The following is a 21,329-nucleotide window of genomic DNA, read 5'->3' as shown; positions in this document are numbered from 1 at the left end:
TTAATTTAAAATGACAGCCTTTCCATGTTGAAAAAGTACTAGTACATAAAAACAGGGATTGCAAGCCAAAAATAAAATATTGCAATATTTTCAGCAAATATATTACATCAAATCTGTTATTTTTACTAAATTATATACCTAAATAAAATAAAATTATCCGAAACTAATGAATACCAAAATGAGAATCACAAAGTTTCATTCAGATTATAATTTATACATTACAGCAATATTATTTATTTTTTATAATAAGCTATATTTTTTATTACTGCAAATAGTTCACATTTTTACAATTGCAAAGTTAATTGGCAAATAAAAATTTACTACATATGATTTATTCGTTCCCTGTAACATTCTCACTCAATAAAGCTTTTTATCTGACCAACTTACAAGAAAAATTAGTTCAAATTTTTTGATTTTAAGTAATTTCTAGTTTGAATGATATCAGGGCCGGATTTAAGCTTGGTGGGGCCCTAAGCTACTGAAAATGATGGGGCCCTTATAAGTTCAATTCCATTTCTATACACCTAAAGTAAACTGTCACTATTTTTTATTGTTGAGTATTAAGATTATATTATTAAAAAATTTGATAATATTACTTTATTGTTAAATATATATTTATTGGGATGAGACTGTTATGTAGAACTTTTCTTTTATTGCACATATTTTTTGAACGAGGATAAAAACTTACAAAAGAAACACATTTTAAGCGCAGAGTAAAAATTTGGCGTGCTGGGCCATTATATATTTAACAGAGTTTTTTTTTAGATTCATTTTAAATATATTTTATTTGCAATTTTTAATAATTGGCCACTATATATTTAACAGAGTTTCTTTTTTAGATTCATTTTAAATATATTTTATTTGCAATTTTTAATACTATTTTCGCGAATTTTTTTCTCAATTGTTTTTTCCTTATGTTACAAAATCTATAAGACTTAGAAATATGAAATTTTGATTGTGCGTAGAAAATATGCAAAGGGTTAGAAAGAAAACAAGAAAAGACAATTTGATTATTAGTTTTATTTTTCTTATAACCGCTGTTGAACAACCGACTCAATTTTGAGTTTACACCCTATCAACCAGGCTATCCCGGCCAAATTTATTAGTTTATTTTATAACAGTCATTGCACAGCTGAACCGATTTCGAGTTTACGACTACTAATATTCAACTCCGTAGCCTTGTCATTTTGAACCCAATCCAGAAGACAAGGGAACTGATAGATTAGTACCCAGAGGTATTCATTTGTTACGAGAACTTGGAGGACTTTGTGACCCTGACAGATTTAACATGCACCAGTCACCATTTTATACATGGGTATTCTTCTGCAGGCTGGATTCAAACTCCCATTCTCACGAACTCAAGTTCAATGCCCTATCAACCAGGCTGTCCCGGCCAAATTTATTAGTTCATTTTATAACAGTCATTGCACAGCCGACCCGATTTCAAGTTTACGACTACTAATATTCAACTCCGTAGCCTTGTCATTTTGAACCCAATCCAGAAGACAAGGGAACTGATAGATTAGTACCCAGAGGTATTCATTTGTTCCGAGAACTTGGAGGACTTTGTGACCCCGACAAATTTAACATGCACCAGTCACCATTTTATACATGGGTATTCTTCTACCGGCTGGATTCAAACTCCCATTCTCACGAACACAAGTCCAATGCCCTATCAACCAGGCTATCCCGGCCAAATTTATTAGTTCATTTTATAACAGTCATTGCACAGCCGACCCAATTTCGAGTTTACGACTACTAATATTCAACTCCGAAGCCTTGTAATTTTGAATAAAATCCAGCAGTCCCTGGAACAGGTGAGGGTCGTTATATTAATACTGTTTGAAAAAATAAAAGGAACATTTCGTAAGCTGATATTATTTAATTGATGTATATATTGAAAATATTTCTTCATTATTTTTGCTTTCTTTTTAATTATTTTAAGTACTTTTGTTAAATTTTAGTGCAAGAAAAAAAATAGTCATTTAAATTTTTGGCTTATATTTTTATTACCTTTTAAACTAAAAAATTCTTTATTTCTAAATAATTTATTAATTCTCAAATTGCTTGAAAGATGATATGTTCCCTACTAATGACAACGAAGTTTTTTGTTTTATTCAGTCATTTATTTATATTTATTATGTCAATGTAAAAAAGAAGAAAAAAATGCATTTTGGGGTTCTGAGAGCCCCAGCTCCGATTAAAACTTTAAAAAAAGAGGGGGGATAGTAGGATCTGGGGGCCCTTGTCATCTCGGGGCCCCAAGCTACAGCTTATTTAGCTTATACGTAAATCCGGCCCTGGCTATGACTGATCAAACTGATTAGAAGTAGAAAGGAAATTTCAATGGGAAAGAGTAGCTGATATGATTTAATGCGTCACTTAAACTAATAGGGTCTTAAGACTGAGCATGTGGGGTCACAACTGTGTCAACCAGAAGAAAAGACCCAAAGATACCGCTGTACAAAATATTTTACATTTGCAGTATCATTTTCTCTTCTTTCTTGCTAAATTCGAAAAGATAAAGAAAGATGACGGGAGAATGAAAAATTCTTTAGAACTGAAATAGCTTAATGTTCTTAGTTATGGATAAGGCAACAAATGTACATGCTTTGAAAAATGGTAGAAAGATGCATTTTTTTAAAATTGATCGTAAAATTAAATTTTTTTTAAATTTAGAAAAAGTGGTGTCGGGTTTGAAAAGTCAAAAGGTTTTGAGACATAAATGACTGTTCGCTTTGCGGATAGGACACATAATGGTGTTTTCATAGAAGATTCAAGGGGAATTAAAAAAAATGCTCGCAATGAGAGGCATTAGTTTTATAGCTTTAGTTTAGTTTATGTTGAGTGTCCGAAACATGAAGTTTGGCAGTAAATATATGTTGTAGCATGAGCGCCGATTTGATTTGAAAATGGGGGACACAGGGGTCATGTTCATAAAAATCAAAATGTATTATAACAAAATAAAATAAAAAAAACTTTATAATTTATAATACATAGTTTATAAAACAAGTTACAAACCAGCACTTTGATAATTATTAAATTCCCCCTAATGCAAAGTTTATTAAAGCTAAAACTTTTGAACTGTGAGCAAGTAATTTTCAGTATTAAACTTCTTTTCAAATATTTGAAGTGAGAAGAAAGAAAACAAGACACAATTCTAAAGTTTTACCAGTAGCCTGAAGTAATTCAGCAACCAATGAAGTCATTTCAAAATATTTTGTTAAATTTTTAACTAATATATTTTATTTTATACATATAACATATTGAAAATCTAAATTTTCAGCTATTTTTAATTTTTTTGGAACCCTCTTCTCACTATTTACATACGTTTTTGCGCGAAGACAAGTAACGGTTATAGATATAAATGTTTCGAATGTCAATTTAAATGATTGGATGTAGAGTACACGTGAATCCTCATATAATTCACGTGATTCAAACCAATCAAAGATCAGCATATCCCCGTGTTTAAATGTGCGCGATTCCAGTCAGAATGTTAAATTTGTCTGACTCTACAGTGATATAATAATTATTTTATTAAATTGTATATTTATAAACTTATCGTATCTCTTATTTATGGAAGAGGAAAGCTTAATTGTGTTTGAATCTTCCTTTAAATTTCAAACTTGTAAAATATACTCTCCACCGTAATGGCACGAGGGATGTCAAGTTAAATAAATAAATATATCACGTGATATAGAGGGAGTCAATCGATAATTACTTGTCAACCTTTCTTTTCTTTTGTGATTTGATTGACTACGTATTAATTATGCTCTGTTAGTTACTTTACTTTATAAAAATATTTGTTAAATTTTTAGCAGGAAATGAGTTTATGAATCACGGAGATCTGAATTGAAAGAAAAAAATATTTTGTCCTCAACTTTGAAGTCTTTGTTCGTATGTAGGTATTCAATTTTCGTAGAGGAAAAATGCCTTTTAATTCAATTAATGCCCTAAGCATTCCCTACTATTAATAATATTTTAATTTTATGTGAAATATTCTAGTTATTTACTTTATTTATTGAAGGAATTGTCATTGCCCTGACTATTGAACCGTAACATAATAGGTATCTTTTAGAGTAAGAGTGACGTAATGAACCTTATGTGTACAATGAATTGTGTTGCATTAAATTGCTAATGTTCTATAATTTATTATACTTCGTTTTGTAGTGATTAATTTAAAATTAAAATCAAATTTTGTCCATTTATTTCACCATACCCTTGACTTCTATTCAATGCGAATTTCTTGCGTTGTTTATTATAAAGCTTAGTTTGTATGTTCTTCAAAATTTGTACTAAAATTGAAGTTATTTTAGATTAATTTAAACAAAAGTAATTCATATATTTTATAAGTAAACTGTAATATAAACTTGGTTTTTGTTGCTGTGTTTACCAAAATAGGGTTATGTTTCTGATAACAAATAGCTTAATAAATTTTTTAAATTTATTTTTTTCCCTTTGAATTCAGTATTGAAATATGGGTATAAGATTCAGTAATAGTACGATCAAATTACTAAATAAAGTTGGATGTTGCAAATAGTTTTAACAAATTTTAGTTTAAAAGTTTTTTTTAATCATTCTCTTTATCTCTATCAGTATTTTTTGTTTGACTTCTTTGATTTCAGAAGTTCTGATTAGATAATGGAAATTTCGGTGAAATCAATTCATAAATGTGCATTTGATTAAATCCTTTTTGGTGCATCAGATTCACATGATTTTGTAGTAAATATGTATTAAAATTATTCATGTATTTCATTCTTTCATGTATTAAAATTATTAATCTATGTTCAAAAAAGTAATCACTATAACCAAACTCGTTTAAGAACAAATTTTTACACTCGAAATTGAAACTATCGAACCGAAATTTCAGACAATTTCTTCCAGCATTTGCTTGTTTGATATTTGTTTCAAATATTTTTTTTAGTTGTATTTCAACATTTTATCTAAACAACTAAGTATCTCTTAATATTGAAAATAGTTTAGCTTTATAAATGTAAGTTTGTTAGTTAATTTAGTAAAGCTTTTTTTTTTTTTTTTTCAATTGTCTGAAAATTTCATTTGTAGTTCGGAATTTTATCAAAATGTTTGACCTTGTAAAATGTTAACCTAAAAAGTTTTTGATAAATTTTCTTATCAGGTTGTTAAGCTTTCATATTTAGTGCAAATACTTGTTTTTTTTTTAATCATAACTGACTATTCTTGTCAACTTTATTTGTTAATTACTAAGACTTCTCCATAGTTTCACCTTATGCATAAGTTTATGAAACTTAGAGGCTATTTTGTTTTGTACTTTATGTGAAAAAATTTGAATGCTTTATATATATATAGTTAGTTACTATATTTACTTAGTTTTGTTTTATCTGAACATAAAAATGTATTTAAGAATACTAAATTAAAAAAATTGTATTTATAATTTTTTTAAATAAGAAAATATGATAAAAACCAAAAAATAGAACTTAGATAAAGTTTTGATTTAGGGAATATAGAAATTTTTTTTAATTACTTACTTTAGGAATGTATTGCAAATTAATTTATTTATTGTACTATTCTGTTTTTACTATAGTTCTATTCTGTTTTTATTTTGTTCCTTAGTTATTGTAATTCTGTAATTAAATGTTTTGATTCTTAAAAATTTGAAGACCAAACAAAACAGATTGAGTATATACATTAATTTGTGTATTTAAGTGAAATATCAATGATGCATTCTATTATTTAATTAAAATGAACAAGTTTAAATGATAAACTCTTTTGACAATAATTTTACTTTCAATGAATTTGAATGTTTTTATTTTAGGTTATATTTTTTAGAATTTATTTAAATTAGTATTTTCTTTTATAAATGTTTCAAATTATTTTTGGACAGAAAGCGAGGGGCAAGTTGTGCACCACCAGACTGACTAAGAAAAGCAGTGATAATTTTCACTATATATATATTTGATTTAAAATAATTTATTAATAATTTTATCTTAGAGCCTAGTCTTATCTTTGAAAACTAATTGATATAAAAAGCTTTAAAATGTGAAATGAAAAGCTTATTTTAGTGAAAGTAAATTATGTTATGTTTTACCTGGCCATTTATAGTAGTGATTTGTGTATGCAGAATATAAATTACTACATTATAATGAGAAGTAAAATTTGATGCATAAATTGTCAAGTATATTTTTGAAACATATTTTTCATTTTTACTGTTCTGTTTTAACTGTTTATTACTTTTCAGCAATATAATTTAATAAATATGACTTCAAGAAAGAAGGTACTTTTGAAAGTTATTATTCTTGGAGACTCAGGTGTTGGAAAGACATCTCTTATGAACCAGTATGTGAACAAAAAATTCAGCAATCAGTATAAAGCTACGATTGGAGCAGATTTTCTTACCAGAGAGTTGGTAGTACAAGATAGGCTGGTTACTATGCAAGTAAGTGCAACTTAAGATTGAAAGGCTATCTTAATTTTTTAAAGGTAATGAAAAGTTGGTAAAAAATCAGATCATTCAGATATTATGAAATTACATAATTAATTAAATAAATGTAAGTCGTGGTAGCCCAGTGGCTAGAGCATTGGACTTCGTTCAGAAGGGACTGGGGTTAAATCTTTGAAAGCTGCTGACTAAGATCCACTGAGTATACGTGATGCACATGCTTGTAAAATCTGGGAATCAGAATTCATGTGTTTGGCTGCTGAGCAGTGCCATGGTATTCTCAAGAAAAATTCATTACCCTTCAGATCTATGTCTAAATTGTGGCCTCACCAATGAGTGGTGCTGCCATTCAAGTGTTAGCCAAAGTGGACAAATTTAGAAAAAAAAAACCCATCGAGTCTTATGTAGATAGGCGTGTTTAAAATAACCTTCTTTTTTTCTTAATTTTACTGTACTAGATCAATAGATTTTACTTCAATAAAAAATAACTGTTTATTTTCATATAAACAAAAACTTCCTAACAATTGAAGATAAATCAACTTGATAATTTAGCTTTAATTCTTATATTATGTAACTTAATATATAAATCTAAATGCATTCAACTTATTTTTTAATTTGTTTGGAAAAGTGAAGTATTTGTTCTTCTGATACATTGTTGAGTGAAGTTAATATAATCTTGTTATTATTTTTTGAACGATATAAAAATATTATGCTTTTAATAATCAAAATTTCCTTACAATTTGTTAATTTTTGATTTATGAATATAACATTTTTTAATTATTGAGACAGTTTGTAGTGTTTAAACTGTAAATAATATCAATTTACATAATTTATAAAAATCTATCAGTTTTTAAATATTAAATTTGCTTGAAATTAGGCCATTTCAATGTAATTACTTTATTGTATTACTTTAATTAAGGAAAAATTTACTGTATTACTTTAATTAGGGAAAAATTTACCTTTTTCTTATTTCAGTATTTAGATTTTTTTTTTAAATTAACAGCGAATTAAATATTGACTTGGAATATTGTATGTTTGTAGAAGGGGTAAACTAAAGTAGGTTTAAAGTTTTGACTTAAAATAGCAAGTTTCATTTTAATTCAAGAAATTAATACATATTAGCTAATTATATTTTAATTCAAAATATTTGAAATATTTGTTCAGTAAAAAAACAATTGTATTAGTGAGCTTTATATTATGAGATAATAAATATTTAAAAATCACTTTGTGTGATCTATCATCATGAGTTTATGACTAATATTGTGGTTTACTCATGTGGAAACAATGAATATCAATCCTTTGTGATATCAACCTCACAGGAAATTATGCTTTCATTTTACCAATTTAAACAGAGCTCAAGGACATTGACAATCATACTCCTCCTGTCTTCTGTTTATTTTGTTATTTACAAAGCAGTGTTTCTTAATAGATTTGTGCAATATTTCTAATTTAGCATGAATATTATAGAAATAAATTGAAGTCTTTCATTGAAAGAATTGTTTTAAATGTATTACAATTATTAGTTTGGATTATTAAAAAAAAATTCTTCATGTTTTTAATAAATTATTGAATTTGGTATGATTGATTTGAATTTGATAAATAATTGAAATGAAATTTTGTACTTATCAAACAATTAACCCACCCTTTGCAAAAGCACATATTGTGTTCTTTTGCAAAAAATGATTTGTTTGTTTGTATAATTTTTTAATTATTTTATTAATCATTCCTCACTTTATTACAAAATTCAATTAATTTTATATCTTTGAGTTTTTATGTAATATTTTCATTTTTAATGTTGCAGTAATTATGTGTATATAAATCAATGTCTTTGGTATTCATATTCTTATGGTATTCAGCTTAAATATTAGGTCATACAAACTAGGAATGAACTAAAAAAAATAGGCACAGCATTGGAAGGAGGGATATTGACAAAAATTAGTTTTTTGACTGTTAAAACTGTACAACTTATGAAAACCTACTTATGTTATAACTTATAAAAACCTACTTTCACCCCTATGTTATGGTATAATAGGTTTTTTTTTTTTTTCTACAATTAACAATTTTGCTACTGTTTATATAATTTTTATATGCTGTTAAATATAAATAATGAAAAGTTTAAAAAGAGAAATCTGGGGCTAGATGATAAGTAAGTCATCTAATTAAAATCTCCTATTAATTTTACTTAAAATATATGAATTTCTGGTAAATAAATAACATCTTGACAAATAATTCTGATAAGACACATCTTAGAAAAATACATTATTATACTTTTATCATCTCTTGTAGAATATCTTTAACTTTTTTTTTTTTAATATTATACCTTCCAATTTAAGATACACTTTTTCTTTATTTATTATTAATTTTTTAAGTGCTGAGTACAAATCCCTTTTCCTCTTCAAAATAGAAAACCTTTGAGGGCATGTGGGAAAAACTAGTTAATTTTTCCATTTTTGTAATTACATGTTTAATAAAACACATAGTTACATTTTGACTATAAGGTGATAAGTCAAAGAACTAAGAGTGCAGGGGCCCCCACCAGGGGGGGAGGTGGGCGCACGGTGCGCCCACTTAAAGCTTGGGGGGGATTTTTACACTAAATAAAACGAACAGTTTGGGGAGGAATTTAGAATTAGCCCAAGAATGCGCCCAAGAGCTTGGGGGGGATGGGGGTCACTGTAAGAGTGTGAGAAAAATGATTATAGCTCTGCATTGATGTATCTCCCATAGTTTTTATGCAAGGTTCTGGCTCCATAGAGCAGTTTTTTCATGGAAAACAAAACAATTTCCTTAAAATAACTAAATTAAGTAAAAACAAGTCTTCTGTAAATAGTAAAAACAGAGTTCTTCCTAGGAATAAAAAAAGGGCAGGGCTCTTCTCTGAAAGGTGCATTTCGACATGGTAGTGCACTCATTTAACATCTGAAAAGAAATATTAATGTGTAGTATTATGTAATAACTGAATTGGATCCTCAGCAATTTTTATACCCTCTTATACTGTTATATGTGTATATTTTAAAAAATAATTCTTCAAAATAAGAGAAAAATTTAATGAATATGTACCACATTCTTTTTTTAAAAAAAAAACTTGATTTTGTAGACTTGACTTCATAATCTTATTCCAATAAATTATGGTAAGGAGAGAAATAGAAAGTGTTTTTGTTTTCTATTATTACACATAAGGGAAGAGTTTAAAATCTATATCAAATTTTTCCTGTTGAAGTACTAAAAGATTTATCATTTTAGTGATAGAGTAATTTTTCTCCCACTTTTAACTCTTTGATTTATTTTATAACCTACTGTCAAACTATAGATATAGATTTTGAAGAAATTATTCTCTAGTTTTGAAACGGTACAAAAACTAGAAGTTCTATGGGTGAATTTTTTTTCTATTTTTTGCCGGTCTAAAAAATAACTTTCTATTCTAAAAATTTCTATTCTTAAGTTATTTCATTAACTATAGTGTATATCAAGAATATTTTTGATTATGACTAACCACCGTGATATTTAAAAAAAAAAATCTAAAAAATCCAGGCATATGTTTTAAAAAATATATTTATTCAATTATGAAGAGAAGGTTTTAGATAATGTTGTTATGCCTTTTCTCTTACAATTATTTATATATATCTGTGCCCTGTGGCAGAATCGCAGTGACACGGTAACATTATCGCGGAATATTAGGGTTCTTGCAAGAACAAAAACATTTCCATTGGGAAGCAAGGAATTTTGCTTTGCTTTTCCGCAGAAATTTTCAAAAGCTTATTATTTTTTTCTCCAGAATTATATTCAAGAGATACTTTTCTCCTGTATTAGAGGGTAAAAGAAAATGTGAATCTATACGGTACATTTCCCCCTCTTTTTCTAAATTTAATAGATATAAAATTGATCCATTATTTTTAATTTATTATGCACATGAAAATTTTAAATCACTCATATGAGTCTTCACTTTGGGTCTCGCGCACCTTGGGGCTATTCAATCGTAAATATATGTAGTGTTTTGATCATTTTTTCGGCAATTATTGCTTCGAGTTTTTGCTTGTTTTTTTATAATTCCCAAAGTCTTTCATTGCTAAGTTATTCATATTCTCGTGATTTTGTAAAAATACCTAGATTATTATTTCTGACAATATATGAAATTTGAATCTTGTTTTTGAATATTTAATTTTTAATTCAATGATTCTATCAATTTTTTTGAGGTCTGTTTCTAATTTCCATTTTTTTTAAATCAGATATTTTATTACAACTGCCAAATCTAGAAATGAAACAAGCATTTAGTAAACCCCTTTTTGAAGAGTCTGATTTTCATAATTTTGCCGGTCATCTTTTCTTTGTACTTTTTTTTGGTAATTATTGAAGTGACAATTTTTTTTTTTTTAATGTGATGATGAGTTACAAAATTTTAAAGGGGAAATAATTAGTGTGTTTTTCCCCTACAAAATTGGAGAATCTTACCCATAATATTAGAATGAAAAAATATTACATATTCAATTTTAAAAAATTATATAAAATTTTATTTTATGCAAACAATTTTGTCTCTTAGTTTTATTTATTTTTTGTGAACACAACCCTTTTTTTATTTTAAATTAGTAACAAGACATAAGTGCTAAAGAGGTTTGTCGCAGAAAGCCTCAAAAAATTCTGCCACAAGGTACTGCACATTTATCCTTGTTTGTAATCATAGAAGAATTATGTATAAAAATTGTTTACCCTTATATAATAGTGTTAATTTTTAAACTTTTGAGCTTGAAATGCTATATCTATAAATATAGTGATTGTACTATTTTTATTTAAATTAAAGGATAAAAATTTTATTAAAAAATAGTTTATATTATACTATAGTTCTGACTTTACTACGCTGATGTTATGAATTAAGTTTATTTTTTTTTAATTATCCTTACTATGTCTTCAAATCGACTTTTAAGTTAATGATTTAAAGTTAATTATAAACATTAATATAAAGTTTATATAAAACTAGAAATTAAAGAGTTACTTTTTTGAAAGTAACTCTTAAATTTTTTATAACTTAACAAAGTAAAAATTACTAAATATGCACTAAAACTTGTTAGTTATATATAGTAAACTAGTTTTATTTTTTAAGCAACAGCACTTGTAAGGGCATATAGAATTATGTTTTCTAAACATATTATAATGGCACTCTTTTGGGGATTTCTAGATAAGGATTGGATTTACAATGAGAAACAATGACAATTACCTCTAAATAAAAGTTTTAAAGGAATGTAATTAGAATTCTTTTATTTTGAAACACTCAGCTATGCCAAATGATAGCTAAGTTTTTCATTTGAATATGAAAAGGTTCAGGGAAGATAATTTATTCAAATTGATAACTGAGACAATCTTCAATAAGTTTTTACAACACAGTTATCTTTAATAGTTCTAAGTCTCAACCAAATCACACTTTTTAACTAGTATATAATTTTGTTTATTTAGTATTTGAATAATTTATGCAAATTAATTCCTTTCCTGTTTAGTCTGCTGTCAGGATTAAACTCACAACCCCCAGCTCTCTCACCCAGTGATGTGAACTACGCCTTAACTGACTGTTCCTCAAAAGCACTTCATGTTTTTAAATATTAACCCCTTAACTGCCGAGTATAATTAACGAGACTCACTCCCCAGTGCCGCCGTTTTTCGCTCAAGTGTACTTTCTTACGCAGTCTTTTGGTGGGGGGGAAATGATGCACGCTTTGCAATTTAAAAACAGTTGACTTTTACAAGACAAGGAAACAAAGAAAATACAAAACTTAAATTAAATAATAAAAATACAATATAAAAGATGTTAAAACTTAGCTGTTGTATGATAAATCCTGAAACATGGTTGGACACATAAACCAACATCACATTCATCGCACTGATAACGGAATTCACGGCGAATTTTTTTTCTTGAAAAAACAGCACATTTTCGTGGTGCATTTTTATTTGAAGACGTTGATGGAAAGAATAAAAAGCACCAGATACATACGGGAAACAAAAGCGAAAAAAGAATAAACCCGACCCTACTCAAATACACACAAGCGATTAATACGATATCACTTTTCCATAACATCCTTTTCCCATTCCCCCTCCTCTGAAATTAGTAATACATTTGCAAAGCAAACACTTTCAAGGTCATTTTACTGCATTCTGAAGTAGGGGGTGTAGTTCTATTTATAGCAGCGCAATGCTAGGCATCGTACTTCGGGAAAGCGTATATATATGCCTGCGGCAGTTAAGGGGTTAACATGAGTATAATATAAAAGATAGAAGTTGTCACCATTAAGTTGACTTCTAGAACTTATATCATTATAAAATGTAACATTCCCCTCTCCTAGTATTGAATTTTTAACTTTCAAATTTCTATAACTTCCTTTAGTGTTTAATGTGTAATTTATAAATAATTTTTGTACTTTGTGTTTATAATTAATATATGTTTGCATCAAAAGTATTAAATTTTATTTATTTTTATGAACATTATATTTGTATATTTTTAGATCTGGGATACTGCTGGCCAAGAAAGATTTCAATCATTGGGAGTTGCTTTCTATCGAGGTGCAGACTGCTGTGTATTAGTGTATGATGTCACCAGCCCAAACTCCTTTAGATCATTGGACAGCTGGCTTGATGAGTTTCTCATCCAAGCAGGTCCCAGGAATCCTGAGAATTTCCCATTTGTTGTCATTGGCAACAAAATAGATCTTGAAAATAGAGCTGTAAGTTAAATTTATAGCTATGTAATAATTTAATTATGTAACACGGAAGTATATCTCTTCTAAATTATTTCAATATATTTTTTACATTGATTTATTGTTTCCAAAAATTTCTTTAATGAATAAATCAATATAATGAAATCTAAATAAAATTTGCAAATTACATTTTTTTTTTTTAATGAAGTAACTATTTTATAAAAATGTGTCCAAAATAGTAAAATTCCCAAATTAAAAAAATGGAATTGTAAAAGTATTACGTTAGTAAATTTCTTTTTATTAAATATTCTGTATAATTTAATAGGGCTGAGGAAGTAAACAAGAGATTAGTCAAAATGAAAAAAAGATAAGATTGGCTGAAATGAAGTTTTACCTAAATTTTAAAATTTATTAAACTAAATCATACTAAGTAATCCATATATGCATAAAATTAATGACTATTCTAAATAGTAATAAGAATATTACCATTTTCCCCTCCCAGTAGCAAAATTAATGCAACAAGCGCCATAAATTTATTTTTATCTTGCCTTCAATAACTAATAAATGCAAATATCTAATTGTGGCTCTGTGCATATCAATACAGAGGTTTCTGTAATTGTTTTCAATTTATAAGATGCATATTGTTTAAATCAGTCTAAAGTAGTTGCAAAAAAAAATAAAGTTTAAATTAAAAAAGAGGATTTCAATAATTACCCTAAAAAACATTTGAATGATTATCAGAAGCAGAATTATATGTTATGTTCTGCTACAAGACTTCTGATAATTGCAGTTCTGCGAGTATTCACCAAAAACAGAAAAGCTTGTTAATGGAATAAATATGATTTTTTTAAGGGACAAATAATTTTATTTTGCGATCTAAAATTACTAATCATGGTGCTTCCTTTTAAAATATCACTATGTTTTAATGCTTACATAATGGAACAAAATATATGTAACATTACATCAAGTGATATAAAATATAATGGTCTTCTGAATTTCTTATATTTTTTAACATTGGGATCTGTTTTGTATGTGTTTGTGTGTTCAAACATTTTGTCACCAAGTAGTGAAGTTGTCTGACACACTTGGCTAGCACACTCCAATATATAATGTCATAGCTTCAAATTTGGGTTTGTTTTTTTTAAAATTATAATAGATTACCTTTATTGAAATTATGTTGGCATTGACCTTATAATAATCGTAATGGGATATAAATAAACCAGTTGCTCATATTTTTGTTATACTATTGATATTGTGTTGTCTATATGTCTTATCTCACATCATATTAATTTTATAAATTGACTGTTTGATGTTTCGTGATATATTCTTCATTGTATTGTACTTCTCTTTAAAATATGTTATAGCCATATATTTTTGTCAAATTTTTAAATTCAAGTTAAGTTGCTGTTCACCTCTAGTAGATTAATCTTTGTAGTCTGTCTTGAAATCAGTGTTTTTCCTCACCATTGTATGGTTTTACGCTCTCTTGGGGGGGGAAATGTGTGTATTTAGTATAAATGTGGGTTGGGTAAATACCCAGTTGTTACAATGTTTATAAATTGTTCTTTAAAAAGGTTATTATCCTTGATCTGGATGAATATCTTAGATCAAGGTATTTGTGCTTTTCAGTCATTTTTGTAATTCTTTCATTTGTTTCAATTATAATTCTTAAAATATTAAAAATATCTTCAACGAGCTTGTAACTTAATATATTATAGTTACAGAAAAAATATTTCCAAAAATTATTAACATCCCAATGGATGGGCCGTATTTTTATGTAATCAGATAAAGTCATTAAGTTTGGGAAAAACCTTAAATGGCTTCAGAATTTATCTTTTAAATGTATAAAAATACTGAGTTTTACAATGGGGTTACACATTACAAAATATAACCAAAAGTGTTCATTTATATTTTATAAATTTAATTTGTAAGGTAAAATTTATTTATCCTAATTATCTAATTTTTAAAAATATATATATATATATATATTCATATCCTTTTTATTTGTAAGAAATTTGTCTTTTTTAAATTTTTTTCTTTTTAATATTGATCATATTTTATTTTTTAAAGAAAAGAAAAAGATTTTTTTTTTTATATTTAGTAATATTTTTGAGACTTTTATTCTTGATATAAAAGAAATATATTATTCAGTTTAATTTTTATTTTAAATTGGTAATTTTTTGAATTATGAGCAATACACAGTTAAAATTCCAAAATATTTAGAAATTTTAACTTTTTGTAATGCATTTATTAAAAAATAGGTGTTGTTTAAAAATTATTTATGACAGTTATTTCTTAATTTTATTCTAAATGAAATACATATTGATTATTCTTAAATATTAAATGTTTTACTGCTTTTTTCTGAATGTTTTTAATTAATATTTACTTTAAAAAAAAGTATACTTGCGATTTGGTATTATAAATACTGAGTTTTGTAATGGGCTCGGTAAATGTAATCAGTGCCTGAGTTTTCAGAGGTAAGTTTTGTCAAAAGTGGTAAATTTAAGTATTGAGTATAATATTAAGTAACTGCAAATATGTTCCTTAACTTAGAAGGTTAAAATATAAAAGTAAAGCAATTCAGCAGTAGCCCGTTTTAAATCATAGAGGTCATGATGGTTAAAGCTCATAAGTCTCACCTTTACTTCCCAAATAGGCTGGTACCTATCAATATGAAGCTGGGTGGGTTTCATGCTACCACTGGGACTCAGTTCTTCACAATAACAGTTTGGTACCTTACTACTGTGCTATCACGGATGCACGGCATGTACTGTAATAAAACAAATTTCTTTAATGTTAGTAAGATAATAAATTTTTATGAATACTGAATTTCTAAAGATATATTTTTTGGTTTTATTTTTCAATTAAGATCTTTAATGGAAAAAAAAAAAGAATCTTTTCATTTTTATAATTATTTAACATAGCATCCTGCTTTTGTTAACTGTATTTGAAAAAAAAAAAAATTCCGACTAAATACTTAGAATAATATTTAATTTACAAATGAATTAAACAAACTATTTTTCAATTTCCTGTTCGAAATAATACATTTTGATCTGAAAATTTAGTTATCTACATTTTTGACAACTAAAATATAAATATTTGCTTAGAATTATGTATTGAACATGCAGTTTCAATTAAAGCAGTTTTATTCGATTTCATCAAGGTAGTGTTTTCCACAATACGGGAAATATAAAATTTATAAAAAGTTACACCATTCTCGAAATTTTAAATTTTTTTTTTTAAATTAATAATTTGTTCAATTAAGTAGGGTAAAACTTAAAAAGAATACATAATCATTGAATTTTCAATGGAGTTCATAAATTTTCTGGTATTTAATAATTTTGGCTTTTTACCTTTATATCAGAGATTGTGCTCCGGAAAAAATCTGGTTTACGGAATTTTTCGCTAATTGCGATCCGGAAGTTTCCGGAAATCCAAGATCTAGAGAAGTTTCAAGAAATCATTGATCACATTTATGTCTAAAAATTCTCTTATCTTAGAAATATTACAACTATAATCTTAGAAATATTACAACTATAATCTTAGAAATATTACAACTATAATCTTAGAAATATTACAACTATAATCTTAGAAATATTACAACTATAATCTTAGAAATATTACAACTATAATCTTAGAAATATTACAACTATAATCTTAGAAATATTACAACTATAATATTAGAACTAGAATTTATACTTTCATTTTTAAATATTTGTAATCTTTCATTTGTAAATATTTTTTATTTTAGAATAATAAATGTAATAATAAATGTTTAGAATAATAAATTTCTTTTAGAATTAGACATAAAAGTAAACTTATACATAATTTTTCATTTAAATTATGCTGCATATAATTTATCTAAAATTCCACGTTTTTAAAATATCAATGATTTAAATGTATGAAAACATTAATTTTTTTAAAATGTGTCATTAATGATTTTACTAGAGAAATTTTCAGGATTTTTGAGTTGGTCTCACAATCACCCCTGTTATATGTAGTTTTTCTTTTAACATAAATTGTTCTGTGATTTACATCGCAGTTTTGAGCTCTTTCTGCTTTAGGGATATGATGTATTATTTTTTGTGTCCTTAACAGTACATTTTTGTTTTTCGTGAGCTAATGTTTTTTTAACTTACTGTCTTGCTTTTTCTTTTTGTACTAAACAGTTCTCACATTTGCAATGCTGTTTTATAAGAATTCTAACATTGTTTCCCAGTCAGCAAACATAAAGTTAGTTTCTGTAAAAAGCAGTTAAAAACAGAAAAAAAACTTGTTTAGTTTATATGTAAAAAGTTATTATGAATACAATTAATTCAGGTTCTAAAATATCACGAATAATATTTCAAAATGTAAGTTCTAACCTGTACAATTTTACTGTCAGTAAAAAAAAAAATTTGTTGCTAGTCTGCACATAAAATATGAAGTTTTTAAATAAAATTTTAAGTAATTTCTTTGTGAAAAAATGTGATAGTTTTTTACTCTTCAGAAACATTTTCTTGAGTTAATTTTTAACCTCCCAATTTTCCATAATGGTGGAAATAAATTACAGCTATATAATTAATTTCATCCCCTTCTGTTTTCACTGACTAGATGCCTAGGATAACATGTTTCATTAAAATTGAGAGAGGTTTTACTATAAAAGTAGCTAAAAACTATCCGTAGAAGTTTTTTATTATTATTTTTTTTTTATCTGCTATTTCTCCTCATGCACATTAATGCTTACTTTTACTAAGCTATTAATGCATGTGTTATTTAAAAAATTGCTTAATCTTGTTGTTTTTTTAAGCAATAATTTTTTTTTATGTATTTTTCTAATCCTTAGTTTATAATGTTGAGGCTATAATTTCTTGAGAAGTTCTTACTTTCCTTCTCATTAGTTCAATACGAATCTAGTTATATGTTGTTGTTTTTTTGTTTTTTTTGTTTAATGTATGCGATTTGATTTTATTTTATATATTACAAAGTAGTGCAAGGTCTTTTTCACAAATTGCCACTCTTTTCCCCCAAGGTTCATAACAAGATACAATTTTTTACTAATGTCAGTAATTTTTTAACTGTTGGATAAATATATTTTTATTGTAGAATTTATACATAACTAAAATTTTAGTTGTTTTATTATTTTAGTTAAAATAATCCTATTTATTTTAGATAACCACCAAAAGAGGTCAGAGTTGGTGTCAGAGCAAGAATGACATCCCATTCTTTGAGACTAGCGCTAAGGATTCTATTAATGTTGAGCAGGCATTCCAAGCAGTGGCTATGAAGGCATTAGCCCAAGAACAAGATGCTGAGTTGTTCAATGATTTTCCTGACCAAATCAAGCTCACCAATAACGAAAATAAATCTAAATCTGATAACTGTGCATGCTAATATTGTATATAAATGAGGAGGGAGTATTTATTTGTATCTGGAATATAATGTTCTGTTAATTATTTTTTCATCAATGAAATGAAGATAATTTTAACTTTTAGTGTTCATCTGTAAAATTTGCAATACAGCTTTCAATCACTGTTGTATTGTTTTAATATTACTTATGGAAATTTACACACAATTATGCATTAAAGATATTTGTAGCCTTAATTTGAAATGTTGGTTTTAATTATTTACATATGTCTATCTTGCCATTCTCAAAAAACTTTTATACGGAATGTTCTTTGATGAAAAGTTTTTAAAATATTGAAATTTTGTAAAAAGCTGATCACCTTTAAATACTAACTTTTGTTAGTGAAATATTGATCTTTTCGAAATTTACTAATGAATATAAAGGGGATATAAAAAATGTTTCAAAATTAAATTGGTTCGATGGCATTTGGTAAAAATTTTCATATTTGAGAAAAAAGTCTCATTTTGGTTTAAAAAAATTTCTTTTCACCTTCAAATGCTAAAAATATTGTTTCAATTTTAGAACAGTACAGTTTAGAGAGAGAGAAAAAGTGTCTAAATAAACATTAAATTCTGTAAAATCTTAGAAGTTTTTAAATTTGATATTTTAATTGTAAGCTAATTTTTATTTCCGTTAGTTCACATTATTTGACCTGAATTAATTGTCTTTTAGTAATAGGTAATTATTGCAAAAGTAAATTATAACTTATTTGAAGATTTAAATTTAACATTTCAAACCATATTCAAAATCAAACCCTTTAGATTCAGGAATTAATATTTTTATAAAATGTTAAAAATAAATGTCCTTCTCCCTTATTTAATTTGTGGCCTTTTTGCAAAATATTTCTTACAGTAACATGTTTCACACAAAAATCTAAAGATTGAAATAAAAATCTTTTTGATTTAATAACACATAAATACGCCCTTTTCATGTTTTGCTTGTGATTGTTTGTTAAAATATCCATAGAGCTTTAAATATAGTATCAATGTATCCAATACTTTAATATGGAAATGTATATTTGGGAAAATCAGTTATCTGTTTATCGCTGGCATTAGCCAGACTTAAAATAAGTACTCTTAATATCATTCGCTGGATTGTTTTTGGAATTGAATACTTATGTATATAGTATGTTAGAAAAAGCTATATCTGCTATGGACCCTGGTACATGTACTTTTCTAGCCTGGTCCCTGGATTTTATCCATGGAAAGAACAAGAACTGTATCAGTTCTTTTCATATTAGATATTTGAAATTAGTCTGCATCCAACTTCAGATGTTTTTATGAATATTGTCTTTCCCCAATTATAGTTACACTTTTGAAGCTGCATTTAAATGATTTATCTTGTGTTATGATAGCTTTGCAGTTATGGTATTTATATCAGGAATTTTTTTTTCAAATGATTTGTAAGGAATTGATAACTTTTTAATTGGTTTTCTCATTTGTTTTATTAATTTTAGTACATTAAAAATATCAAACTGAATCTGTCATTTTTATTTTATGTTTTATAATAAAATACATTTAACTTTCTAAAACTGTATTTCTTTTACGATTATTAATGCAATATATATGAAACTTCATTCATATTGGTGTTTCCTAAATATATAATTTTTAAATAGCTTTTTCTCCTAACTTTTACAGAAGACTTTGAAACATCTCGTTGAAATATTGTAAGATAGTGCATCATTTTTCTAGAATTTGAAAAAACCATTTCTTTAAATAACATATTTAGCAATTAAGTTGTTTGTTTTTTTCAAAGTTAGTCAAAGAAATGAAATTTATTCAAAGTTTTAAATTTATTAAATTTTTTCCTTATTGAAATCTGAATGCACTTGATTATGCTAAATTTTTCAATCAAAGGAATAGATGTTTTTTTTTTTCTGTAGCCCAACTTTATAAATTACATTATCTTTACCAAAATTTTACTAAAAATTTCAAATCTACTTAATTAAAAAAAAAAAATTATTAGGCATGAAATATAACATTCAAAACTGAAATCTGAGTTGACAATTTAACTAGATATTTAAAGACTAAATTTGTTATTTCTATTTGCATTTTCAAAATACTAATCAATTGGCTGTGATAATGAAAATTTTCAAAACCTTACATTTTAAATATGGACTATTTTACACTGAAATTTTTTGTATTGTTAACTTAACTACATCAGCACTTCAGATATATTTTTTTCTATTTATATTTGAAGAATTACATTTCACAAAATAACACAACTGTCATTATCAGAATACCTATTGACAGGAATCATTGAAAAGTACTAGAACTCTTAAAATTTCTATCAATGAGCAATATTTAATTTTAAAAAATTATTTCTGCTAGTTACAGGTTATTGCAACTTACATCTATAATTTCTACATCTAATCTATAATTTTTCTAAATGATTACAATGTGGCAGATTTAAAAACTGTAATGTCTACACTTGAGGGGAATATTTTCAGCATTAAACTTACTAAGTACTGTAAAAATGAAATTACTATATTTTATTTTTACTGACTGCATTTAACTTTCATTATTTCCTTTTCTTAGTTGTAAAGTTCACTTTAAAGTATCAAGCAATGTTCTGGCACCTAATTGAATGTGTGATTACTGTTATTGAACGAGGGTAGACATTCTATAAATTGTTTTTAATTCCTAAATAGTTTTAATTTAGTTTTCTTTATTTTGCAAGTTTCATAAAAAAAAATTTAACTCAATTTTCATAAAAAGTGTAACTTTGTAACCACACCTGTAACTTTGTTCCTAGGGGGCACAAATTTGTTATTTAAATGCTTTCATATCTCGATAAAAGAGAAAATTATTTATAAATGAAAAAGCAGATTTTTTTTTTTTAATTATTT

At 26.3% G+C, this 21,329-nt stretch overlaps 1 protein-coding gene across 1 annotated transcript; it reads left to right on the top strand.

Moving 5' to 3' along the window:
* The first annotated feature begins 3,442 nt into the window (after positions 1–3,442).
* LOC107446981 (ras-related protein rab7) lies at positions 3,443–20,012 on the top strand. The gene is made up of 4 exons (XM_016061774.3): positions 3,443–3,901; positions 6,218–6,415; positions 12,904–13,122; positions 18,247–20,012. The coding sequence occupies exons 2-4, from the start codon at positions 6,236–6,238 to the stop codon at positions 18,466–18,468; spliced, it is 621 nt and encodes a 206-aa protein (XP_015917260.1). The 5' UTR covers positions 3,443–3,901; positions 6,218–6,235; the 3' UTR covers positions 18,469–20,012.
* The last annotated feature ends 1,317 nt before the right edge of the window (positions 20,013–21,329 follow it).

The sequence above is a fragment of the Parasteatoda tepidariorum genome, chromosome 2 (genome assembly GCF_043381705.1).
Source record: "Parasteatoda tepidariorum isolate YZ-2023 chromosome 2, CAS_Ptep_4.0, whole genome shotgun sequence".
In the NCBI taxonomy this organism is placed as follows: domain Eukaryota; kingdom Metazoa; phylum Arthropoda; class Arachnida; order Araneae; family Theridiidae; genus Parasteatoda; species Parasteatoda tepidariorum.
The sequence above is the reverse complement of the archived record's forward strand: the minus strand, read 5'-3'. Positions and strand labels throughout refer to the sequence as shown.